This window comes from Sciurus carolinensis, chromosome 4, assembly GCF_902686445.1.
Source record: "Sciurus carolinensis chromosome 4, mSciCar1.2, whole genome shotgun sequence".
In the NCBI taxonomy this organism is placed as follows: Eukaryota; Metazoa; Chordata; class Mammalia; order Rodentia; family Sciuridae; genus Sciurus; species Sciurus carolinensis.
The window spans coordinates 122218547-122243912 of NC_062216.1; the positions used below are offsets into that span (position 1 = coordinate 122218547).

At 33.2% G+C, this 25366-nt stretch overlaps 1 protein-coding gene across 6 annotated transcripts in view; it reads left to right on the plus strand.

Annotated features, from left to right (window-relative positions):
* Positions 1-24921, plus strand: part of Mon2 (MON2 homolog, regulator of endosome-to-Golgi trafficking) — a 108701-nt gene extending 83780 nt beyond the window's left edge. For 4 of the 6 annotated variants that reach the window (XM_047551609.1, XM_047551610.1, XM_047551614.1 and 1 more), the window contains 9 exons: positions 753-896; positions 1536-1553; positions 1840-1968; positions 6798-6988; positions 10412-10472; positions 11675-11798; positions 15835-16042; positions 19617-19699; positions 23354-24921. In XM_047551609.1, coding sequence (XP_047407565.1) covers positions 753-896; positions 1536-1553; positions 1840-1968; positions 6798-6988; positions 10412-10472; positions 11675-11798; positions 15835-16042; positions 19617-19699; positions 23354-23517 — 1122 coding nt within the window. In that variant the 3' untranslated portion in view covers positions 23518-24921. The remainder of the gene's footprint in view (positions 1-752; positions 897-1535; positions 1554-1839; positions 1969-6797; positions 6989-10411; positions 10473-11674; positions 11799-15834; positions 16043-19616; positions 19700-23353) is intronic. The other 2 variants (XM_047551611.1, XM_047551612.1) reach the window with 1 other exon arrangement.
* The last annotated feature ends 445 nt before the right edge of the window (positions 24922-25366 follow it).

The following is a 25366-nucleotide window of genomic DNA, read 5'->3' on the forward strand; positions in this document are numbered from 1 at the left end:
AGAAAAATAACCAAATGTTGAACGTCGTTATTAGATGTCTTTATTGTATTTTATTACATTGTAATTGTAAGATGATCTAACTTATGTATGAACAGCACTTGCTTATCTACTTTTTATCTCAGTGTAGTTTCATCTAAAACTCCATGATAAATGACTATCTCTGAGGGAAAAATAGAATAATCTGATAAGTTTAAAAAGCCATAGATTGCATAAAAATATCTTTTTAGAATTTTTTTTAAAACATTTTAAATGCTTTTCTAGCATGTGCAAGGTCCTGAGTTATATCCCCAGTAAAATAAAAACAATAAAACTAAAAAAAAAACTTTAAATTTTAGCTTAGTAGTTTGAAGATACACTTGAAATACCCTTTTAAGTGTAAAGTGATTTTTTTTTTATTTTGTAAAGCACAAGGGTATTTTAAATACTCAACAAATATTACCAATAAATATTTAAGTATTTTTAGCATATTTGAAATCATAATCTTCAGTATCAGAATATGCATTTTATCCTTTCAAATTATTTGAGGTAACATATCTAGAGAAACTACTTTATTAACAAGCATTTTTTAAAGCTGATTAATACTTTTAGGCTATATTTTATTCAATAATAGTTTTAAATAGTTTAAATATCCTTCAAAGTATATAAAAGATAGTATGATACATAAAATAGTATGTCTTTAAGATGCTTTGGTTAAACAAATGTATATTAGTAAAGAACTTCTGCATTCTAATGTTCATGTTTTGCTTTTATAGGCCATCTGTGTAGGACCAGAAAACATGCAGATAATGTATCCAGCTATATTTGACCAGTTACTGGCATTTGTAGAATTTTCCTGTAAACCTCCACAGTATGGACAGCTGGAAACAAAACACATTGCAAATGCAAAATATAACCAGGTAATTTACTGTAAATTTTATTTATTCTGTAAGATTTCATGACTTATAAAAACAGTCAATTCCACTTAAAATGGACTTTGATTATCTTGGAAAAAAATTTTTTTCATTCACAAATAAACTTACATGTGTCTGTTAACAATTAAACCTGAACAGAAATATATTTGAGAAACCATTTCTATGTTCCTTCCTCTGGTTTATGACTTTCCCAAGTGGTTCTTCAGAAAGTTTTACCTTTCATGTTACTCTATAGTACATGTTTCTTGAAAAAGTATATATTCCTTTGAACCTTTTTCTTGGCTGCCCTATCTCACTGCAAAGCAGCCTAAATCCCTAAGCCTAATCTTATCTAAAATAGACACCTACAATACAAAATGAAGAAATATGTGTGTATTGGATAAGAAGTTGTCTATTACTGGTGTGAAATTTAGTTGGATTTTATATAAAACATTTTTATAGCAGTAATTATCAGATTTTGACTTCATTTGGGCTTAGGGGAAAAGTCAATTTCTGAATGCATGCACATGCTGATTTTGTTCACCCAACATAAAAAATTATAGTTTATGTAGTCCGAAAAGTAGTTTTAATATGTATTAACTTTTCTCATTCTATTTGTCTTGCAACACAATGGAATCACAATAGATCCAACTATTTGCACCGGTGAGTTAAAATTCCTAAAATTGTCCTAACTTATTGGCAACAAATTAAGTACGTATTCAGTTCTTCATAGAAATGCTCTCTGTGCTTTTTCCAATAGTTTTCATTTTTGCCTGGCTGAAAGTTATTTTTTCATTTAGCACATATCTCTTCGAGAACTTTGCATGTAATATGATCTGACCTAAACCAAGGCCTGAACTTTAAGACAAAGAAGCTTTCTCTTTGAAAACAATATAAGTTCCTTTAATCCCAATTTTTTTTAACTCTCTGTGAAAATATTACTTTCTAGGCTGAATGGGTAGCCTTGAATTATGTACCATTTGCTGAAAGGTCTTTAGAAGTAGTTGTGGATTTATACCAAAAAACAGCCTGTCATAAAGCAGTGGTGAATGAGAAAGTTCTCCAGAATATTATTAAGGTATCTGTTTTTTTTTTTTCATTTCTATACTTTTATGACTATATCAATGAAATTACTCTTTAGGTAATATTATACTGGGATAAATGAAAAATATTTATCTTATTGTGTATATAGTAAAATTTCTTCAACATTCATGAATTGTATTTATCAAGCCATTTTTCTAAACTATAAGATCTTCTAATGAAACACATTTAAAAAACACGTGTGCAGGTTGATGGTTATAACTTGGTGGTAAAGTGCTTGCCTAGCACACATGAAGCCCTGGGTTTAATCCCCAGAACTGCAAAAAAGAAAAAAAAAAAAAAAAAGTGTACAGTAGATTTGTTATAGTTTTTAAGTTTTGCCACATGAGACAATGATAATCCTGTCTCTTAAGGCAGTATTCCTCAACCCTGAAGGGTGACTAGCATTCAGGGAGAAATTGACAAGAACAGCAGGGGCTGGGGAGATAGCTCAGTTGGTAGAGTGCTTGCCTTGTAAGCACAAGTCCCTGGGTTTGATTCCCAGCACCCAAAAGATTAAAAAAAAAAAACAGCGAATGGATGATTTTTAAAATTTATCTCTTGTTGACTGTGTGTCATTCTTGTGTTTCTTGTTTCCTCCTCTATTTTGTTTTTTTTTTTTTGAGGTACTGGGACTTGAACCCAGGGCCTTGAACTTGCTAGGCAAGCAGTCCTGAACAGACTTCCCTAGCATGTGGATATACCTTCTGTTTAGAAAATAAATACAGGCCAATATGAATTGTCTTCCATCAGGAAAAAAGGCTTTTCTCTGTTCCTTCTCTTTGTATTGGCTTCTTCCTAGCTTTCTTTATTGGTGATTCTTTCCTGTTCCTTTCTGCATCTTATACATCCTGCAAAGATCATTAAGTCTTTTATACTAGAAGAACTTTCTCTTGCTGGATGCAGCAGTGTGCACACCTGTAATCCTAGTGGCTCGGGAGGCTAAGACAGGAGGATCTCGAGTTCAAAGCCAGCCTCAGCCATTTGGCGAAACATAAAGAGGACCTGGATGTGATTTAGTGGTTAAGCACCCCTGGATTCAATTCCTGGTACCAAAAAAAAAAGTCCTTTCTCTTAACCCAGCTTCCTTTCTGTGACTAGCACAGCTGGCCCGTTGCCAACAGTTAATTCAGAAACTGGCAGGGGGTAATGGAGAATTGAGAAAAGACAAACGAACACATAGAGAAAGCTGGGACCAGGTGGGACACTGTCCTTGATGGAGAAACAATGACCCAGAGCTAGGTCAGCATGTTTATTATATAGGTTTTATCATCAAAAGGTTATTTGTGGGAAAGTTTTTGCAAAGCAGAAAGATTAAAGGACGCAGCACTGATAAGACATTAGGGTTATCTGATTATGCTCAGAATTCTCTGTCCCCAGGAACTGGTGCCTGAGTTCAAGGTCCAGACTGATAATAACTCCATGCCCTTGCATGAAGCTACTTAGGCCAGGGATCACCATTGCAACTGGGCAATCTTGATCTGCACCTTTGCATAAGAAGTTCCCAGGGCACATGCAGCTGTGAGGCAGTCAGAGATCATGATCAAGTCACCGCTCTTCACACTTTCAACTCAAATTGCCATCCTGTTTTTGCGTTCTTTTATTTCCAAATTCTATGTGACAGCTTGTAGCCTTCACCTAACCACCACTTACTCTTATGACATGTTGGCTTATGTCCATATTACACTATAGAAACTTCTTTCTCAAGTTGTAGAAAGCCAAATTTTCAAATCTGTCTTTTTTTTTAATTCTTTATCTTTTTTATAGAATGGGAATCCTGCCCTGCCTTTTTAAATTTCTTTTTTCCATTGAATTTTGTGATACTTCTTTCTACTCCCCACCATATATCTCACCAAAACTCTCCTCTTTCTTCATTTATCGAGCATATTTTTAAGCATTTCTGTTTACCAGGTACTAACAAAATACTGGAGATTATTAAAATGTAGATAAGTTCTTATGTAACAAATAATAGAGTATGCTAAGTACTAGGCTAAAACTATAGAGTAGAGGTAGACCTTACTTAGAATAGTGTCTGCTGTTTACTTCTTGCTTTTTTATTTTGGACAAATGAATTTGTTTCAGAGTGTTTCTTATATGTAAAAGAAGGAAAATAGCAATATTATTTACATGTCTTTACTAGAGTAAAGAGGATTCATTGAGCATTTAATGATGCATGTCTTGCCAAGTAGTCAGTGCTAAATAAAAAAAGTAGTTCCTGTGACAGGCAAATAATTGAACTGCCGAGGGGATTTTGGCTAGAATTAATAGAAATGACACTTGGAGGAATGAGAGTTTGCAAGAAGGAACGAGGAGGTATTTTAGGTAAATTAAGATCATGGTATATTTTCAAGAAATTTGAGAAATTCCATCTGGGGAGGTCACAGAACCTGGAATAAGTCTGAAAAGGTAACTGCAGTTCTTAAAAACCAACATATCAGGCTTTATTTTTCAATCATTGAAAGCTCAAATACTGAGGAATGATATCAATTTGGTGTTTTTGTTTTTGTTTTTGTTTTTGTTTTTGTTTGCATTACTCCCCTGTACTGCAACTCAGGGTCTTGTGCATGTTTGGCAAACATTTTATGAACCACATTGCCAGCTCTTATTATTTTATTTTGTGACAGACTCTATAAGTTGCTCAGGCTGTCCTCAAACCTCCTGCTTTAGCCTCCCAAGTAACTGGGGTTACATAGTTTGTATTTTTAAAGGAATTAAATGATCCCTTTTCTGTATTTCCAAATACTTTGTTGATACCACTTATCGCATTGTATTGTGGCTAATTGGACAAGGCTCTTTTTTTCTTAGAAATTGAATCCTGGTAATGTCAGGAACTAAATTTCCCAGTTCAGCATGCATTTGCTGAGCATACACTGTTGTACACTTATTGTACACTTATTCCTTTATTATTTCTTTAATCATTTTAAGAAATAAGATGTTCAAATTGAACAGATCAGCTGTGGTTAATCTTCCCTTAATTTCAATAAAATATTAATTGCCGAAGTCTACCATAATTTTCTTTTATCTAAGTTTGAGTTATGAAATGTTTATTGAAAATTATTCGTGTAGTGTTTAGTATTTCTTTGGTTGCAAATGACATACAGTCAGGCTCTGACTAGCTTTAGCAATAAAGGGAATTTTCAGTGCACTTAATCGGAGAGTTTTAGGACTGTTTAATCCAGTGGTTTAGCACTGTCATTAAAACCCAAATTTCTTTCTCTGTTTTGCTTTCCTAGGGATTGACTATATCCTAACTAAGTTTCTCCACATATCTAGTAGAACGATTGTGTGTGCACACATGTACATTTTAAATTATCAAAATTAATCTTAAAAGTTAGACCAGCTTTGGTCCATACCCATTCTTTTTTTTTTTTTTTGAACCGGGGATTGAACCCAGGGGTGCTTAACCACTGAGCCACATCCCAGTCCTTCTTAATATTTTATGTAGAGACAGTGTTTCACTCAGTTTCTTAGGGCCTCGATAAGTTGGTGAGGCTGGCCTTGAGCTTGTGATCCTCCTGGCTCAGCCTCCCAAGCTGCTGCTATTACAGGTGTGTGTCACCATGCCCAGCCTGTACCCATTCTTGAACCAGTTCACATGGACAGGGAAACAGCGTGTTTTGATTATCTTGTTAACCTAAGCATCTCTTTATCTGAATTCCTATCCTGGAAGTGGAGATAGCTCCTCAGAAAAGAAATGGGCTTTGTGAAAGTAGAGGAAGGGGAAAGCAATAAGTAGATTCTGAGTAGACTAATATCTGTTCTTGGAGTCCATTTCATGTAAATAGGTAATGGTACATATATTAATTTGTGTGGCAGAGGATGGCACTGGGTTTTATATTCCTGAAATATAAAAATTTCTCTCAGAATTTTTTATGTAGAAGCTGAATTTTAACTCTATTGTAGATTATCTAAGACAATACCAAAACTAGTTATTGATCCTCTGGGATAGTTTGACATGATAGTTTGGTCAGTCTAGTCTTCTAATTACCAAAAGAACTATGACCAAAGAAGTCCATTCTGAACCACCAAATTATTTTAACAAACGCCATCTTTCTGAAAAGTTGATCATTTTTTTAATAAGTCTCAGCAACTTAGGTGCTGTATATATATAGCTCAGATGCTCTACTCCTGTACCTTCAATGGTCGAAGATAAATCATATTAATTGATTATCAATTTTATTAAAATATTTGGAAAACAAGTACATTAAAATATTAGAGTAGAATATAAAATTCAAAGAATTTTTTAGAGATAAAACTTCAAAGTAACGACATTTTAGGTTATGTTTACTCTCTCCCGTATATTTTTAGTGGAAAAATATAAGCAGGGGTTAACCTCTTTTTGAATGGAAGATCCACATCAACAAAATTACTTTTCTCTTAGAACAAAAATGGCATGATTAAATCTAAATCCATAATGTCAGGTTGAGAAAAAGTGCAAAATTATAAGTTCCTTCTCTTACCTTTTCAAATAACATCCCCTTTTTTAATGATGAAAAACTGACATTCAAAACTTATTTAGAATCATTGTTTAGAAGATAGAGATAGAATTTCAAAGTATATCTCTTGGATTGGGGGTGTAGGACACAGTGGCAGAGTACGTGCTTAACACACAGAATCCCTAGCATCCAAAATAAATAAAAAATACATCTTTTTAGGAAGTATTTTTGAAGACTATGTCTGAGAATGTCTTTCTAAAAAATAACATCCTTCTCTCAGTGAAAATACCTATGCTATTATTTTTCTCTCTGCTTTAGCATTTTGTCAGTTGGTTTAAGTTGTATATGTGTGTTTTAATTAATGCTTATCTTAAACCATCTTTATTTTCAGGCTCTTAGGGTTCCTCTCAGTTTGAAGTATTCCTGCCCTTCTGAAAGCACATGGAAACTAGCAGTATCTTCACTCCTCAAAGTTCTTTCTATTGGGCTGCCCGTTGCCCGACAGCATGCTTCTTCTGGAAAATTTGACAGTATGTGGCCAGAACTAGCCAACACTTTTGAAGACTTTCTTTTTACTAAAAGGTCAGCTCATTCATTTTGAAAATTAAGACAGTCTTTCAGAAATTGGCACATGATATTTGAAGTTGCTCTAAAACCATGTTTTTTCAATAACAAAGTAATTGATTAGTAAGACTGCTAGACTGTACAAAACATGGCTGGGTTAGGCATTTATGCAATAGGTACATTATCTATGGGCAGTGCTATTTTTTTGCTTTTTGTGATGTTTTTGGTTGTAAGACAGGATTCATACATATAAGACCATATGAATGCATCATAATTAAGGAATTAGGATTTTTAACTTAATGAAACTAAGAAGATTCATTTTTTAATCTGAGCCTCACTCGGTGTTACAAGAGAAAGACAATTTTAGAAAATCAGTATCTTCTATATTGATATGTTCTTAAATTCTTTAACCTGATTTATGCATACTAAGACTCCATGAATAATCATATCTTTTTCCATGATAGTCCTCCATTTTTTTTTTTTTTGTCTGTAAGCTGCTTTAGCAAGGCAATATAATAGCAACAACAACAACAAAAATATAAGTAAAATCAAAATCAACTTGAAGAAAAGAAAGACTTTTGACCTCATTAAGGGGTGTTGTTATAAGTAAATAATTTAAATAAGAAAAAGGATAACACAGAATTGAGAAACATAGGGACTGTAATCTGGTAGACATTTGAGGTCTATTAGAAATTCATTCAACCAAACTTTTAATACTGAAACATGGTACTTGTTCTACGATACATAGTGGACTAGCAGGAAATCATACAATTTATGGTCTGTATATAGTACATTAAAAATCACTAAGTACTAAGTTGACAATGGCATGCACTTGTAATTCCAGATACTTGGGTGGTTGAGGCAGAGGGATCACTTGAGCCCAGGAGTCAGGGCCAGCCTGTACAACATAGGAGCAAAACCTTATCTCTTAAGAAAAAAAAAATCACTAAGGACTATCCAAAACAGTTGAAAGCACATATTCATACAAAAATTTGTACACTAGTATTCATTGCAGCATTATTCATAATAGCCAAAAAGTGAGAACAAACCAAATATCTGTCAGTTGATAAATGGATAAATTGTGATATATTTATACAATGGAATATTATTCTGCTATAAAAAGGAATGAAGTACTGATGCATACTATTAATATGGATGAACCTTCAAAGTATGCCAGGTGGGAAGAAACCAGACCCAAAAGGTCTCATATTATTTAATTCATTTATGGGATATATCCAGAACAGGCAAATCCATAGAAATAGAAAGTAAATTATTTGTTCCCAGAGGTCCGAGAATGGGGGAAATGAGGAATGACTGCTACTGTATACAGTTTCCCGTAGGGATAACAAAAGTGTTCTGGATTTTAAATGGTGATAATTGTATAACTTTATAAATATGCTGAAAATTACTAAATTGTATACTTTAAAAGGTTGAATTTGATGGCATGTGACTCCTATCTCAATTAGAAAAATTTTAATCTACCATACAGAGAGAATTTGAAGGTTCTTTTTTAAATTTTATTTTAGATAAGGATTCAAGAAAATAATTTGTTAAAAATTACTACACTCTTCTAACACAGAGGATTTAAGAGTTGTATATAGCCAAATTTTTCTACAATATTGTGATTAGGAGGAGTGGACTTTTCAGTTTTTAGTTTTGTTTGCACCTCTCTTCTCTCTCATATTTTAACACCCCAGTTGATATCTCTGATATATGATGCAAACAGCATTAATATTATTAGTGCATGTTCTTGATAAGGGGTATGTATGTGTGTGTGTGTGTGTGTGTGTGTGTGTGTGTGTTTCTTTTTTGTTGAGGTACTGGGGATTGAACCCAGGGCTTTACACATGCTAGGCTGTCACTGAGCTATATCCCTAGCCCTTTTTCGTTTTGCAACAGTGTCTTACTAAGTTGCTGAGGATGGCCTGGAACTTAGAATCCTCCTACCTCAGCCTCCTGAGTAGCTGGCATTACAGGTGTTCACTTCTCTGCATGGCTTATGTATTTTTTTTTTTTTATTGGTAGCCTGTCATTAATTATCTCCACTATCATCACAAATCTTTAGTATGACTAAACACTTATATTCCTTGGTTGTAACTTAGAAGCTGCCTCACAAAATTCCTGCCATTGGTTTAGGTTTGGGTTCATGTCTTTGAAATGTTTTCTCTAGTTCCTACTACCAGATTGTAGAGTTAGTTGGGGACTTGGACACCAGAATGTAACTTCTATAATATCTGAACTGAGTCTCTCTTGTTCACAACTGGATCTTGAACACCAAGAGTGTAAGGCCTGATACAAAGTAGTTGGTACTTTCAGTAGGTATTTATTGAATGAAAAATGTTGAAACCGAGGTCCACTGCCCATATATCCTAGGTACATAACTGTATACCATACCTTTAAACCTAAATGTGCTATCATTATTTTTATATCTACAACATAAAAGAGAACAGTGCAGGCTTAAATATCAGATAAATCCAGGTTCAAATTTTAACCTTGTGTTTGCAGTGTGTTCTTGAGCATATTATTGACCATTTGAACCTTAGTTTTCTGTTGATTACAGGATAATTATAATACTTAACTGCATTGGATTGCTGTGGGAACATAAGATTAATACAAACAAAGCTCTTATTATAATGTCTATCTAATTTTAGCTATCATTATTATTGCTATCCTGTTCTCAGCAGTTTTTTTTTAATAATGTTATTGTATTTTTTATACCTTTATTTATTTTTTATGAGGTGCTGAGGATCGAACCTAGTGCCTCACATGCTAGGCAAGCGCTATACCACCGAGCTAGCTACAACTCCAGCCCCTCTCAGCATTTTTACATAGTTAATATTTCACTATTTTTGTTTATGACCATTTTATTACTCATTCATGTGAGCCAGAGTCATAGGGATTGGTTCTCTTAAAATTGTTTATTTCCTCTGTTATTGTTAGAACAGTTATGTGTTTTGTAAAATTGGAATCAGCCCTCCTCTTTGCAAATGTTCTCTTTTTTGTATAGAACTTTAATACATTGTATTTATTACACATTAATTATTTAATTTGTCTCTCAGTAAATAATTTAGCAAATTGACTCAGGGTCTCTTGGGTCACTGCCTTAAGTGAATTCACATACCATTACAATAACTTTTAGTACAGTTGCAGATAATATAATATTCTTTTTTTAGTACTGAAAAAAGTTTAGTTTTACAGGTTTTTAATTTGGGATTGAACCAAATGTTTTTATAGTTAGAGTTTTACATTTGTAATTAGCCTAGTTTTTTTATATTTAACAATGTTAACTAGAAATAGTATTCTTTGAAATAAATAACAATGTCCCAACCTGGGTGGGAAAATATAATTTTTATCATTTGGGTACTATTTATCTATTTTCTGTTTGTGTTTCCAGGGAATATTTTACTTTTAAAAATTGGGTGTTTTTTTTATGTTTTTTAGCATACCTCCAGATAATCTCTCTATTCAAGAGTTTCAAAGAAATGAAAGTATTGATGTCGAGGTGAGGAAGCTATTTAAAACATTTTCCTGTGATCATTTGTGAAAACCAAATAGTAGAAATGTTGAAAGTATAAAATTGCTAACAGAATAAGGTAAAGTAATAGGTTAAGATTGAAACTAAAAGCATTAAAACTCTTTCAGATTAAAGGTCAATTTTTAAAGCATTTTAAAAATAATACCTTAAAATTTCTTATAGTCTTATGCTATATACATGTTGTCTATTCATTTAATAAGTTTAAAAAGCAGTTTGATTTACTAAAATAAATCCATCAGTGAACATGTATGTATTTAAGTGTTTATTCTGTAATTTGTCAAGCCAGGTGTCTATATTTCAGACCACTAACTTGCTTAGAGGTTTTCATTTTTAACCAGCTGTACATACAGCTTGCAGAATTATTAAGGCAAGTGGTGTTTTTAAAATAATACATTTTAAGGATTATAAATGGAATTTGAAGAAGCAAATTTATAGCTGTGGATGTTTGTTGGTGGTCTTTTGGTATCTTTTTTTCTTTGAGAGGAACTTTTAAATAAATAAAAGTATTTTAAAATGTACATTTAAAAAGCATAGGCATCATCACATACATATAAAACATTGCCTTTTGTGCCATTACTGTGTTAATACTTGTGTGAACTTTTTTGTTGTTGTTGTTGTTTTGTTTTGTTTTTGCAGTGCTGGGATTTGAACCCAGGGCCTGTGCTTGCAAGGCAAGCACTATACCAACTGAGCTATATCCCTAGCCCCAAACTTTTTCTTTAGAGGACAAAATAATATGTTGTATGTTAGAAATAAATTATTTGATAATAATGAAAACAACTTGAAATTCTCTTATAGCTCATAGTTTCTTATCATAAAAAGGTGATTTAAATTTATATTTGGGATATTTTATTCTAACATGAGTAAGTTTCATATGCTGGGCCATTTTCTTTCTATAGCTCTACTTATAGTTATGCTGAAGATCAACATGATTCCGAATGATGGCATAGTATATAATTACAGTATTGACTATTTTGTTATAAGATGAGGAAATCAGGCTAGTCCTCCTGGATAGTAACACTAAAATGTTTATATACTAATATTAGGAGGGTTCTTTAACTGATTTCCTTACAAAATAAAATTTAAATTTTACTCTAGAAATTATGAATTAACCAGTCTCTTTCAAGGAAAAAAAAATGCATGCATTTGAATTTGTCCTTTTGTTTTAGGTAGTTCAGCTTATTAGCACTGAGATACTACCTTATGCCAATTTTATTCCTAAGGAATTTGTTGGTCAGATAATGACTATGCTTAACAAGGGCTCAATACATTCTCAGTCTTCTTCATTTACAGGTATGTTATTTTAATGATTTTTTTTTTTTTAGGTATTATAAAGTAGTGAAGTATTGAAGAAACTGATATTAAATGTTTAATTCTCTGTGGTAAATATAAATTGGAGAATGGTAAATGTAAATTCCTTACATTTTAGGAATGTGATGTAGAACATTAAACCTTATGAGGGAAAATATAAATATTCTGTGGATATCGTTGTATTTGTAAGCTAGTTAATTAAATGACCTAGCACTTACAGAATCTAATAAAGACATAGAGACTAACCAAAGTCACCAGTTTTGTGAGGTCATGGATGCCACTTATTATGTTGGTTAACTTCTCTTGACTTTCACTTTTGTAATTTTTAATATGAAGATATTAATACTAACCTCTCAGGACTATAATTGCAGAATTAGTCCATAGGAGAGGGAAAAAAATGATACCTTAACATTTATTAAAGGAACATTTAGTGAATGACTGCTGTGTACAAAATACTATCCTAAAATGTTATCTTATTCTTCAAAATATTTGAGTATAGGTACCAGGATATTATAGAAGGGAAAATGGATTTAGTATGGTTGAAAAAACTGCCCACAGGGGCTGGGGAGATAGCTCAGTTGGTAAAGTGCTTGCCTTGCAAGCACAGAGCCCTGGGTTCAATCCCCAGCACCACAAAAAAAAAATAAATAAATAAAATAAAATAATAAAATAAAAAATAAAAAAAAAAATAAAACTGCCCACAATCTTAAGGCTGGAGGCTGAGTTTATACTAAAAAAGAACTGAATGCTTCTTTCTGTTCTATCATTGTGCCTTATTTGGGAGGTGATATATAAGTTGTTTTTTGCTATTTCAAAAAATCTAAATCTCTGCTTAAGTCTTAAATGTAATTGTGGCATCACAATGTATTTTTGTAGTAGGATTATTTAAAAATTGTAAATTTGTGCAATGTATATTCTTAATCCTCAATTTATTGGAGTTGAAACGAATATGTTGTGCTGAGTACTTCAAAGAACATTTATGTATGCAATCTGACCACTAGATGTCTCTCATACTGCTCACTTTACAAACTTGCTTTTTCCTAGCCCTGACAATTAAAAAAAAAAAAATTAACCTAGTGGGGCTGGGGATATGACTCAGTCGGTAGAGTGCTTGCCTCACAAACATAAGTCCCTGAGTTCAATGCTCAGCACCAAAAAAACCCAAAAATAACAACAACAACAACAAAAAAAAAACTGACCTGGTAACATGCAGGTTTAACAAACATGAGAAACTTAAGAAAAAAATTTAAAGTCCACTATCATAATGTAAAATCTCAGCTACTCAGGAGACTGACGTAAGAGAATCACAAGTTTGAGGCCAAACTCAGCAATTTAGAGAGAGGCCCTAAGCAACCTAGTGAGAACCCATCTCAAAATAAAAAATGAAAAGGGCTGTGGATGTAACTCAGTGGTAGAGCACCCTTGGGTTCAATCCCTGGTACCAATAAATAAATAAACATAAATTTATGTGTAATATTTGAAATTATATTATGAATATAATTATATATACATGTATATCTATCTATCTCCAGGAGAGGTGGTACACAGTTTATAATCCCAGTTACTCAGTAGTCTGAGGCAGGATGATTGCAAGTTCAAGACCAACCTGGGCAACTTAGTTAGACCCTGTCTCAAAATTAAAAACGAAAGAATGGGGATTTAGCCAGTGGTACAGTGCTACTGAGTTTAATTCCCATTACCACACACACATGCACACACAAATATGTATGATTTTTAATAAACTGCATTAAGAATTAGGTATAAATATCCTAAGCTAATCGAGGGCTGAATTACCAAGTATTCTTTTTCTAGCAGTTTCTGATAATATCTGCTCATAGTACTAAATGTACCAAAATAAGCAAGGTACATGGACATCCTTCCAGAGATTTTTGCCATAAGACACAAATATTTTCTGAGCTTTCACTTGGAGTTTTCTTTAAACATATACATACAAAATCATTCCTTGCTAAGCAAACCAACCTATAAACAAAGAAGTCTCAGTGCTTATAATGGTTCTCCATTCTTAAGTATGACCTGACATTCACAATTCACAGACAGGAAAGAGAAAGACCAAAACAAATGAAAAGAAAGTAAAAGAAACTGGCAAGAGTGGGGAACAGTAGCACATGCCTGTAATCCCAGCGGCTCAAATGTCTGACACAGGAGGATTACAAGTTCAGAGCCAGCCTCAGCAATTTAGGAACCCTGTCTCAACAAATAAAAAGAACTGGGGAATGTAGCCCCACAGTGATTGAGCACGCCCAAATTCAAGCTCTAGTACACCCCCCAAAAAGAAAAAAAGTAGAAACTGGGAAGAAGCAGATAAATGCTACAGAAAATAACCACAATAATAATTAGGATAGTTGAAGGGATAAGATTTTTATACTCATGAAACAAAAAAGTTATGCAGAAGTAATAATAAGAACTCAAACACTAAAAATATGATAACTGGAACAAGTTTAGTGAATATTTGCAGAAAACATTAAGGAAATCATCCATTAAGTAAAGCAAAACAAAATGGACAACATAACAAGAAAGAAAGGAAACAAATCCTAGCAGTCTAACATCAGAAAATAGATCTTCCAGAAAGAACAAAGAAATCTAGGACAGGAAATTATCAAAGAAATAAACTGAAGAAATGTTAAAAATGGTCACTTAATACCCAAAATAGTGAAAGACAGAAGACCTTTAAAAAGTCATATCATCAAAAATATCAGAACACCTAGGATAAGGAAAAAATCTTTAAAGATCTCGGGAAGAAAAATTTCCAAAATAGTGTTAGAATTCTTAGTAGCAATACTGGATGCTAAAAGACATGAAACAGTAGATTTTTTAAAATTATTATTATATTTTAGCAGTAGTGGCATGCTGGGTAAACACTCAACCACTAAGCTATACCCTTAGCCCTTGAAGCAGTTGTTTTAGGAGTATAACCCTTTTCATGGGTTTTTAACATGAAGTTTCATACCCACTCACACTGTTGGCCAAGTATGAGTACAGAACACTAATTCTCAAATTTTAGCATATACTATAATGGAGGACAAGCTAGATTCCCAGATTTACTTCTTCAGTATGACTGGGGTAGAAATCATATTTCTAACAAATGCTCTTGTGATGCTGATGTTGCTAGGAACCACACTTTGAGTACCACGGTAAAATGATAAGATTTTCCAGAAGTATAAGGTCTCAAAAATTTTATTGTCCATTCTTTCTTTCTTAGGAAAATACTATGCTCCATGAGCCAGGCACAGTAGCACTCACCTGTAACCCCAGTGAGTCAGGAGACTGAGGCAGGAGGATTGCAAGTTCGAGGCCAGCCCCAGCAACTTAGTGAGGGCCTAAGCAACTTAGCAAGACCCTGTCTCAAAATAAAAAATAAAAAGGGCTGAGGGTGTAGTTCAGTGGTAAAGCACTCCTGCACTCAAATCCCCGTGCCACCAAAAAAACAAACAAACAAAAAACCACAAACATCCATTGAAAACAAAGGAGTAGTAAAAAAAAAATGACATGACATCTAGGAAGTCACATGTAAAATGAGGAAGGATGGAAATAATTCCCAGGGTGATGGCCAAAGACTACTTTTATTTTGTAACTAAATAGCATGATTGGAAGACAAAACTAATCCAGACCAGAAAAGAGGTCGTCTTCCAAAAGAGAGAGAGAATGATTATTTCAAGTTTGGCCTACAGAAAATTGTTTTACTTAGAAGTATTTTATAGTGCTGTTGAATGCTATAGAAGGATTTTTATAAGAAAAATGTTGAGTAGAAGTGACACAGGTATAGACAGCCTTGCCTTATTTTCAATCTTGTAAGGGGGAAAATTGTTTATTATTGAGATATATATATATATATATATATATATATATATATATATATATACATACTATTAGTTACAGGTTGGTCATAGATATCTTTTCTCAGACTGAGAATTTCTTTCCATTTCTGGTTTGCTAGAGTCATTATTAAGGTGTATTAATTTGACATTTTATTAACCATCAAAAATTGTTAACTTTGCAGAAGCAGAGATTGATATTCGTTTGAGAGAAGAATTTTCTAAAATGTGTTTTGAAACATTGCTTCAGTTTTCCTTCAGTAATAAAGTCACAACACCTCAAGAAGGCTACATCTCACGAATGGCACTCTCAGTGCTTTTAAAGAGGTCTCAGGATGTGCTGCATCGCTATATAGAGGATGAAAGATTAAGTGGTAAATGCCCTCTTCCAAGGTGTGTTTTATTTTATTAATGGGAATGTACTGGTGGCATAATTATTATTTAAAAAAATTAAAAAAACCAAAAAAACAGCTCTGAAAACCAAGTGTTTTCATAGTGATCTGAACTAAGGTACTATATGAAATACGTACCAAATTACCTTTTTGCATCTGAAAAAAAATTGAATCCTAAATATGTCTTCTACCAAAGATTTCTGGATAGAAACTTATGAGCACATGATCTTATTTCTGTACAGTGGAAAGAATAGATAAATCATATTCTAGGAACATGTTTGTTTTGCAGTCGTTTCTAGATTTCTCTCTGTATCAACTATTCACATCTTAGATAGTCTTTTTATCAGTCTGCTTATATAAGCCCATGAGCCTAAACTGATTTCCTTCCATCTATCCAAACTATGTCAGTGGAAGGGCTCTAAGACAAGGCTAATCAAAATTGGAATATAGACCAGAATTCATCAAAAGATGCAATCATAAATTAGGGTTGGACATTGGGCATGGTGGTGCATTCCTATAATTCCAGAGACTCCAGAGGCTGAGGCAGGAGAATCACAGGTTCAAAGCCAGCCTCATCAACTTTGCAAGACCCTAAGCTACTTATTGAGACCCTGTCTCAAATAAAAAATAAAGGACTGGGGATGTGGCTCAGTGGTAAAGTGCCCCTGGGTTCAATTCCCAGTACCAGTAAATAAAAAAGTTGCAATCCAATATTCATTTATTTATTTATTTATTTATTTTTTATTGTAAACAAATGGGATACATGTTGTTTCTCTGTTTGTACATGGCATAAAGGCATACCATTTGTGTAATCATAAATTTACATAGGGTAATGTTGTTTGATTCATTCTGCCATTTTTTTTCCCTTCTCCCCCACCGCTCCCACCCCTCCCCTCCCTCTGTACAGTCCTTCCTTCCTCCATTCCTGCCCCATTTATTTATTTTTTTTACTGTAAAAATTAGAGTTTAAGTCAAAGCAATGAAGCAGACAAAATAATGTCAGAGGACAAAGTTATCAAAGTTAGGAAAGAGTTAAGAAAATCACTGTGGTTTCCATCATTAAGGTACTATGAGAGAGGCAAATCACTTGCCTCAAATCTTTGTATACATTCTTCTTTATTTATAATAATATCAAAAGTTGATGAATGGATAAAGAAACTGTGGCATATATATACAATGGAATATTACTCCGCAATGAAGAATGATACAATTATGGCATTTGCAGGCAAATGGATGAAATTGGAGAATATCACGCTAAGTGAGATAAGCCAATCTCAAAAAACTAAAGGACGAATGATCTCGCTGATAAGCGGATGAGGACATATAATGGGGGAGGAGGGGTTAGCATTAGGTTTAGGGTTAGGTTTAGGGTTAGGGATAAGGAGAGCGGTAAGAATGAAGGAAAGAAGGACTGTATAGAGGGAAATAGGGGTGGGAGGGAAGGGAAAAAAATAATTAAACATCATTGCCCTATGTAAACATATGATTACACAAATGGTATGCCTTGACTCTGTGTACAAATAGAGAAACAACATGTATCCCATTTGTATACAATAATAAAAAAAAAAAATTAAAAAAAAAAAAAGTTAGAATTGACCTGTCAAAGGATATAGACATTTTGAAGCTTTTGATATGTATTAATAAATTGCTTACCAGAGAGATATATTTATGTCTGGAAATTTGCATTTTCCAGAAGTCTTTCCTCAGCTTTTAACATTTTAAAATTATTTACCGGGGTTGGGGTTGTGGCTCAGTGGTAGAGTACTTGCCTGGCATGTGTGAGGCATTGGATTTAATCTTCAGCACTACATAAAAATAAATAAAGTTATTGTATCTATCTACAACTAAAAATAAATAATTGTATCTATCTACAACTAAAAAATAAATAAAATTTACTGTTTATCATTTATTTTTTTCTAATTGAGGAATGAAAAATACTCATATAATAGCTTACCTTTTTTAAATTACCAGTTCTTATTAGCCGTTCATAAATCTTCTTTTAGAACTCAGCATATTTTGAAATTTCTAGAACATAAATTATAAATCTTCACATTCAAATTTAAATGCAAGAACATTGAAAGACAGGTGTTAGTAATTTTAGTTATTGGCATGATTAAAATTGATAATCAAAATTGATTTTTGAAGTGTACTTGGAAGTGCAGTAATAAAGTTGCTTTGAGTGGGCTATTTTTATTTATCAGATTATACTATATTGTTTGATGTCAGAAAGCATCTTTCCTTCATGTTTTTATGTCCTGATTATTTAAGCTATTACCTTCAAATTGACCCTATTTATGGATGCCTGTGAAGTTATATCGTGTCATTCTGTTTGTTGTAGTATCATTAAATTTTCTAAAAAGCTACATTGCAGCACAATAAAATATTTTCTATACCTACAAGAAGGCTTGAAATAGTACCCTGTTTTAGTATTAGAAAAGTCCTGTCTACAGAATGGAAACAAACTTGTATCAGGAATAAGTGGGGCAAAGGGGACCATAAAGCAGAAGAGGTCTGTTTCTTTCAGGAGAAAGAAGGAAATCAAGCTATGCTTGTTGGTCCTGTACTTGCAGGTTCATTCTTTGTTGCTAATGTCTACATATAGTGCCATCTTAAGTGGATTTCTAGCATGTTTCTTGTTTGCTTTATTAGAAAAATTAAGTGTTGTTGCTATTTATTTATTTATTTGTTGGTACTGAGGATTAACCCCAGGTCACTTTACCACTGAACTGCATCCCAGCCCATTTTTATTTTTTATTTTGAGACAGGGTTTCGCTAAGTTGCTTAGGGCCTTGCTAAATTGCTGAGGCTGGCTTTAAACTTGTGATCTTCCTGCCTCAGCCTCCTGAGTCACTGGGATTACCCATGTGGCCACTGTGCCCAGCATCTCATTGCAATTGTGAATGTACTTTTAACAGCATGGTAAAATATGTGGCAGGTGGTGATAGTATTCTGTTTCCATTTAAGTTTTGGCAGATTTCTTGTACTAATTAACTAAACAAACAAACAAAAAAACCTCATGTAAAGATGTTTCAAAATCATATTATAAAATATTTTAAGTAGTGCCTGGCACAATGGTGCATGTCTGTAATCCTAGCAGCTCAGGAGGCTGAGGCAGGAGGATTGCAAGTTCAAAGAGAGGTGCTAAGCAACTCAGTGAGAACTTGTCTCTAAATAAAATACAAAATAGGGCTGAGAATGTGCTCGGTGGTCAAGTGCCCCTGAGTTCAATCCCTGGCACCCCCCCCCCCAAAAAAAATTTAAGTAGTTATGTGAAATATTTTACAAAAATTTGGATTTGCATAAGTAGTTTGCCCCTTTTACATTGATAATGTATAGTAAAAATAGCTACTAATCAAATTTGTACACTGAAGTACACGTACTCACAGGTACTTTTATTAAATAATGTGTGAAATGACTTTTCCTTTTGTAAGAATTTAAAACTAACATTAACTTTGAATTATATTGTGTTTATTATTTTTCTGAAGTACATCTGTGTGTACAAACCTTGAAAACAAACACACATATACATGGTATATTTTTAAGTCTTGATGGAAATCATTTCCCATTTCTTTTAGGCAACAAGTAACAGAAATCATATTTGTTTTAAAAGCAGTCAGTACTCTCATTGATTCACTTAAGAAAACTCAGCCTGAGAATGGTAAGTGCTTAGAAACTCAGTTATCCTAAAATTCATAACATTTATGTTCTATTTGTGATATACTTTTGTATTAAGTTAAATGAATTTTAGGAACATAACAGCCACTAGACTTTATTTTCTCCAATTCTCTTGACAGCAAAACATTAAGTCCATTAGGGTGTCAGTTAAGTAAAATTAATTTGTAATGTTTTTTCTTTTTTTAAAAAAACTAAATTGGTTTGAATTCAGGGTATTGCATGCACAATTCATATTTCATATATTTTTAATGTAGAAGATCATTAACATTTGGGGTGATTGGTGAATGGAGGACTTTCATCTTCTGTTTTTACTGATTTACTTTATAAACATAAGCTGTATAAATAAATTCATTTTTACAGTTCTTTCTCATTTGTTTTCCTGTCTGATAGTCATTTCTGTCCCGTCCTTTCTTTTTTTTGGTATGGGGCACCAGGGATTGAACTCAGGAGCACTTGACCACTGAGCCACATCCCCAGCTCTCTTTTGTATTTTATTTAGAGACAGGGTCTCTTACTGAGTTACTTATTTAGCACCTTGTTTCCGCCCTCCCACCCACCAGCTGAGGCTCGCTTTGAACTCAAGTTCCTTCTGCCTCAGCCTCCTGAGCTGCTGGGATTACAGGCATGTGCCACTGTGCCCGGCTCTGTCCAGTCCATTCTTAATATTATTGTCAGAAGTTATTTTCCTAAAGCACAGTTTTGATCATTCATTTCCTAATCCCCTCAAAACACAATAAAAACTTTTTTATTTACCATTGCCTATCAAACTGCTGCATACTACAGTCTAATCCCATTCTATTAATTCTTTATTTCCTACTAGATTTTATTTACCCTGCTCTCCCACTAAGATAAAATTCTCAGTTTTCTTGAGTATTGCTTATTCTGTTGTACTGCATGTGTACAACTAGTTCACATATCATCCCAGGTTTTTAACACCTTGTTATTAACCCTTATAAATTATTTCTCTTTTCAAGAATTCCACGACACCTTTATGTGTACCTTTGTCTTGAGGTACTCATATTTGTGTTGCAGTTAGACATATACATGACCACCTACCCTTACCTTGTAAGCTTCTTGGGAGACTTTTTGAACAATGTTTTGTTCCACTTGGAATCCTCTACAGCATTGCTTCTTCAAATGTAGTTGGACCATCCATTGGTCTTAAGTTTGTTATTGGTCTAGTATAAGATAAAGACCTGGCATCAGAATATAAATCAATGGTGTCACTAAACACACAAGTTTAGCTGACATTTTTAAAAATATAATACTTCGTTAAAGAGGAAAACAGTGTATTGATTTACATTCTAGCACAAGTTCCTTGTACTTTAGCAGACAGGTGCTTTAAGCAGCATTATTCCCCCCCACACCCACCCCCCCCCCCGCAGTGCTAGCGATCAAACCCAGGGCTTCACACATGCTAGGCGTCACTCTGCTATTGAGCTAAATTCTCAACCCCAAGCAGCATTACTTTTAACATGTAAGAATAAGGAGATTTCCAGTAATTGATTAATAATTCAGTGGCAGGATACTTACTCCTGTTAACTATTGTATAAGGAAATATGTACTTCTCTGTTTCAAAATTCACCCATAGGAACTGTGACCTAGAAGTTTACTTGTATTACTCATAGACTGAGGGAATGGGGGTGGGGAACTAGTAAGAGGTAGATGGAATTTCTAAGAAAAAGCCTGGAGCAGCGTCATGAATTCATTCTGTCAGAGGTCAGATTTTGGTTTTTGTTGTTGTTTGTGGGACTGGGGATTGAACCCAGGAGCATTTCACTACTGAGCTACATCCCTAGCCATTTTATTTTGAGACAGGAGCTTACTAAATTGCTGAGACTGGCCTCGAACTTGGGATCCTCTTGCCTCCATCTCCCAGAGTCCCTGGAATTACAAGCATGTGCCACTATGCCTGGCTAGATTTGGATTTTCTTGTTTAAAAAAAAAAAAAAAATTGCATTTTCAGAGAAAGAAAACTATGCAGTGACTTCTTAGCGACCAGTAAAATGTTTATTAGATTACAGAACAGAATTTGATTCTTTAAAAATGTATTATAAATAAGGGATAAGCAGGAAATACTCTATTTTCTATTTTATTGTAAGAAATATACCCAATATAACAAGTATATTTAAATGCTCAGTATTTTATTATTTCATATGACTTTTAAACAGCTGTCAAGAATTTAACCAGAATACATATAAACTGAGGAAAGAAAAGGAAAACTTAATAACTTTTTACAAAGCCAGTGGGCCATTGATAGGGCAGTGTGATAATGATACATAATTAACTAAATTAATCTTAAAAATTGAGAGAATTAGAATTATTCCTCTGGGCATATGAAGTGTGAATTTAAATTAACATAGCCATAAATGATGATGGTATTTTAACACATTAGAAAGGTATGATAAACCTCATTAAGAAACAGAAAAAAGATAAGAATTCTAGGCCTTCCCAGCAGAAAAATGTTAGATTGCTCATAGCTCATCCATTTATTATTATTTAGTTTTTTAGTGGAAGAGAGGCATTTTTTGAACTTATTTTTTGTTTGGAGAGATTTTTTTAAATCATTTTACCTGATCTTTATATAAAATTCAAATGGCTAATATATATATATACATACATCTAAAAATATTAAAAGCTATAAAGAGAAAAGTTTTATGATGATTTTCCCCCTATTCTATACATGTCCAATTCTTAGCTTACCACAAGAAACTATTTTTATTAGTTTGGACTCCCTCTAGAAGTTTATTATGTAAATACAGAATGCATATTCAGTACTCCTCCTGCATTTTATGTACAAATAAATATGAATAATAATCTGGGCGTGGTGACCTGTAATCTCAGCAACTTGGGAGGGTGAGGCAGGAGGATCGAGAGTTCAAAGCTAGGTCAGCAACTTAGCAAGACCCTGTCTCTACAATAAAATATAAAAAGGGCTGGGGATATGGCTCAGTGTTAAGAACCCCTGGGTTCAATTCCCGGTACCAAAAAAAAAAAAAAAACAGCAGCCTCGTATTATACCTACCATTTTGAACTTTTTTCTTTTAATTAATAGTATTCATGGACCCCATGTCAATACATATAGCTTTTTCATTCTGACTGATAGTTGAATCTAAAGTCCCCACAGAGATTTATGGTGGGGTTTTAAAAATGTTCTAATTTAAGGAATTTGAGTAGCTTCCCTAAGTTTTATTTAAGGTGTCATCTTAATGTATTTCTGTGTTTTCCCATAATAAGCCACTCTTCATCTGGGCAATCTAAATGAGTTTGTGTATATAATCTTGTATTAAATGATGAGTATAAGGTTTCCCAGAAGACAACTGGAGTAGACTCTGCTCTTCCTAGAGCAGTGATGTTTAACCTTTTCCTTTTTGATTTCTTTTCTGTTAAGCAGTAAAATTCTTTTTAAAAATGAAATGTGATATGGATTCCCAACATACAAAACAGATAAAAACAGAACAGTTCTAGTCTGACATTCCCCACCCTCACCAATACTCTTCCTCTTTTCTTCCCACTTCTACCCTGAGAAAGCTGTTTTTTGGGAAAACAGGTTTATTGAGCAGGTCAGCATTTTCCAAGATGTATACTAAGGAGTGACCTTTATGATGAGTGATATTTTATTCTTCTTACATTACAGTTGATGGAAATACCTGGGCACAAGTAATTGCCTTATACCCAACTTTAGTAGAGTGCATCACCTGCTCATCTTCAGAAGTCTGCTCTGCGCTTAAAGAGGCACTAGTTCCCTTTAAGGATTTCATGCAACCACCAGCATCCAAAGTTCAAAATGGAGAATCTTGACCAGCTACAGTACATTTGAAGGAAGAAGAATATCCTAAAGATTGTTTGCTTCTGAGTCTTCTAAAAGAAGGACATTTCTTACTACAAATGATTCTTGGCAGCTGTTGTTTGCCTCCTTTAAATTGTAATTACCTGAGTTCAGTAATTCATATTACAAGCTTACACATCAACAAAGGCTCCTGAATGAGTAGCAGTGCAAGCCTTTAATAAATTAAACTGATGGAAGGGATCAGTTAATGCTATAACATAGCTGCTACCATATCTTCAGTTGGTGATTTAAAAGTGAGCTTATGTACAGTTTGTGGTGTATGTGTTAATGATGTACTTTTTAAACTGATAGAAAAGATATTTCAATTCAGTAAGATTTATTAGGCTGGTGTTTTTGCACCCTTTTTCAGGTACAAAATTGTACTAAAATTTTATGCAAGATTGTACTGTAACATTCCATATTATCTACAAACCAGCCTTTGTAAACAAAGGGAACTGATATACTTGTGTGTATAATAAATGGTACAGTTCTGTATAAAATAGTTGGATTTATTGTTTAAATTTAAAAATATTGATAATGTTAAATGCTTGAAGCTATAATTAATACAAAATTATTTGCTCACAGTTTTAATTTAATTTGCCTTCATTTGCAGTGAATAAGTTTACCATGTAATCATACAGTTAGCTTCTTGTTTATTTTACACATATTGTTAGTGACCATTAAACAACTGATCAGAAGGGTCATATAAACACAGTAGCAAATAGTTTATGATCTGCTGATTTTGCAACTTTGGAATATATGTTATTAACTTAATATATTGAGATAATTATAGCACTCCATCATACCTCATTTCTTTAAATATCTCTTCAAGCTCTCACTTAAGTCTGTTTTTATATTTGCTGTCTTTTAAAGACTTTTCATATTTTATATTTCTACTGATTTTTTTTCCCTGTGACTAACATTTATCACTGTCTTTGAATTATTTCCCAGGCAAGATTTCAGATTTCCCAAAATTTTGCCTGTGAAATTTTGTTCATTTCAGTGCTTCATTTTGTAATGTTTTCACAAGAAGGAAAATAACTATAGTAACCCACACATATAGAATGTGTGTATTACAAAACAATGACAGTGTATTTTTGGAATAAGAGAAGCATTTAGAAGTATAGTAAACTTACTGTCTTGGAGTAAAATGCTAATTTTGTTTCACTCTCCTATCCTAGTGAAGAAAAGTGCTCTTGAGTACATTGTTTCTTTAAAAACTGACTTTGACCTAGCTCACTGTATTTTTTATTTAATGTATTATGCTATTATAATATTTTTCTTCTGAGTTAAATTTTCATAATCACTTATGTGAACACATGAAGATGTTTAAAACAATGATTATTCTTAAGAAATAATAATGGTCTTGGTATTATTTTAGTGTACTGTAAGGATTTTTATTTTAATAGAATTTATAAATTTCAACCCCTCCAGAATAATCTTAAAATTGCAAGGAGATGTTAGAATTGAGTAATGAAGGAAATACAATTTGGGTCTCTTGTAATTGTGTAATTATTTAATTTTGCACTATTATCTGTAAACATGGTAAGGCCTTGTTTTTGAGGAAATGTTTCTTTATATGAATCAATGAATTTCTATTTTATTATTTCACCTGATATTAAGGTAAATTCTGGAATTTCATAGATTTTGCTTTCAGGATTTTCCTTAAAGTTGTGGGGGAAAAAAATCACTCAAGCTGTTACATAATTTTCTATATTTGAATAGGTTAAGTTGGCAATTAGAAAAATATGAATATCACTGATAAAGTATTGAAATGGAATAACAAGGGTAGTGTACCATTTTAGTAACATGTTAAAAATA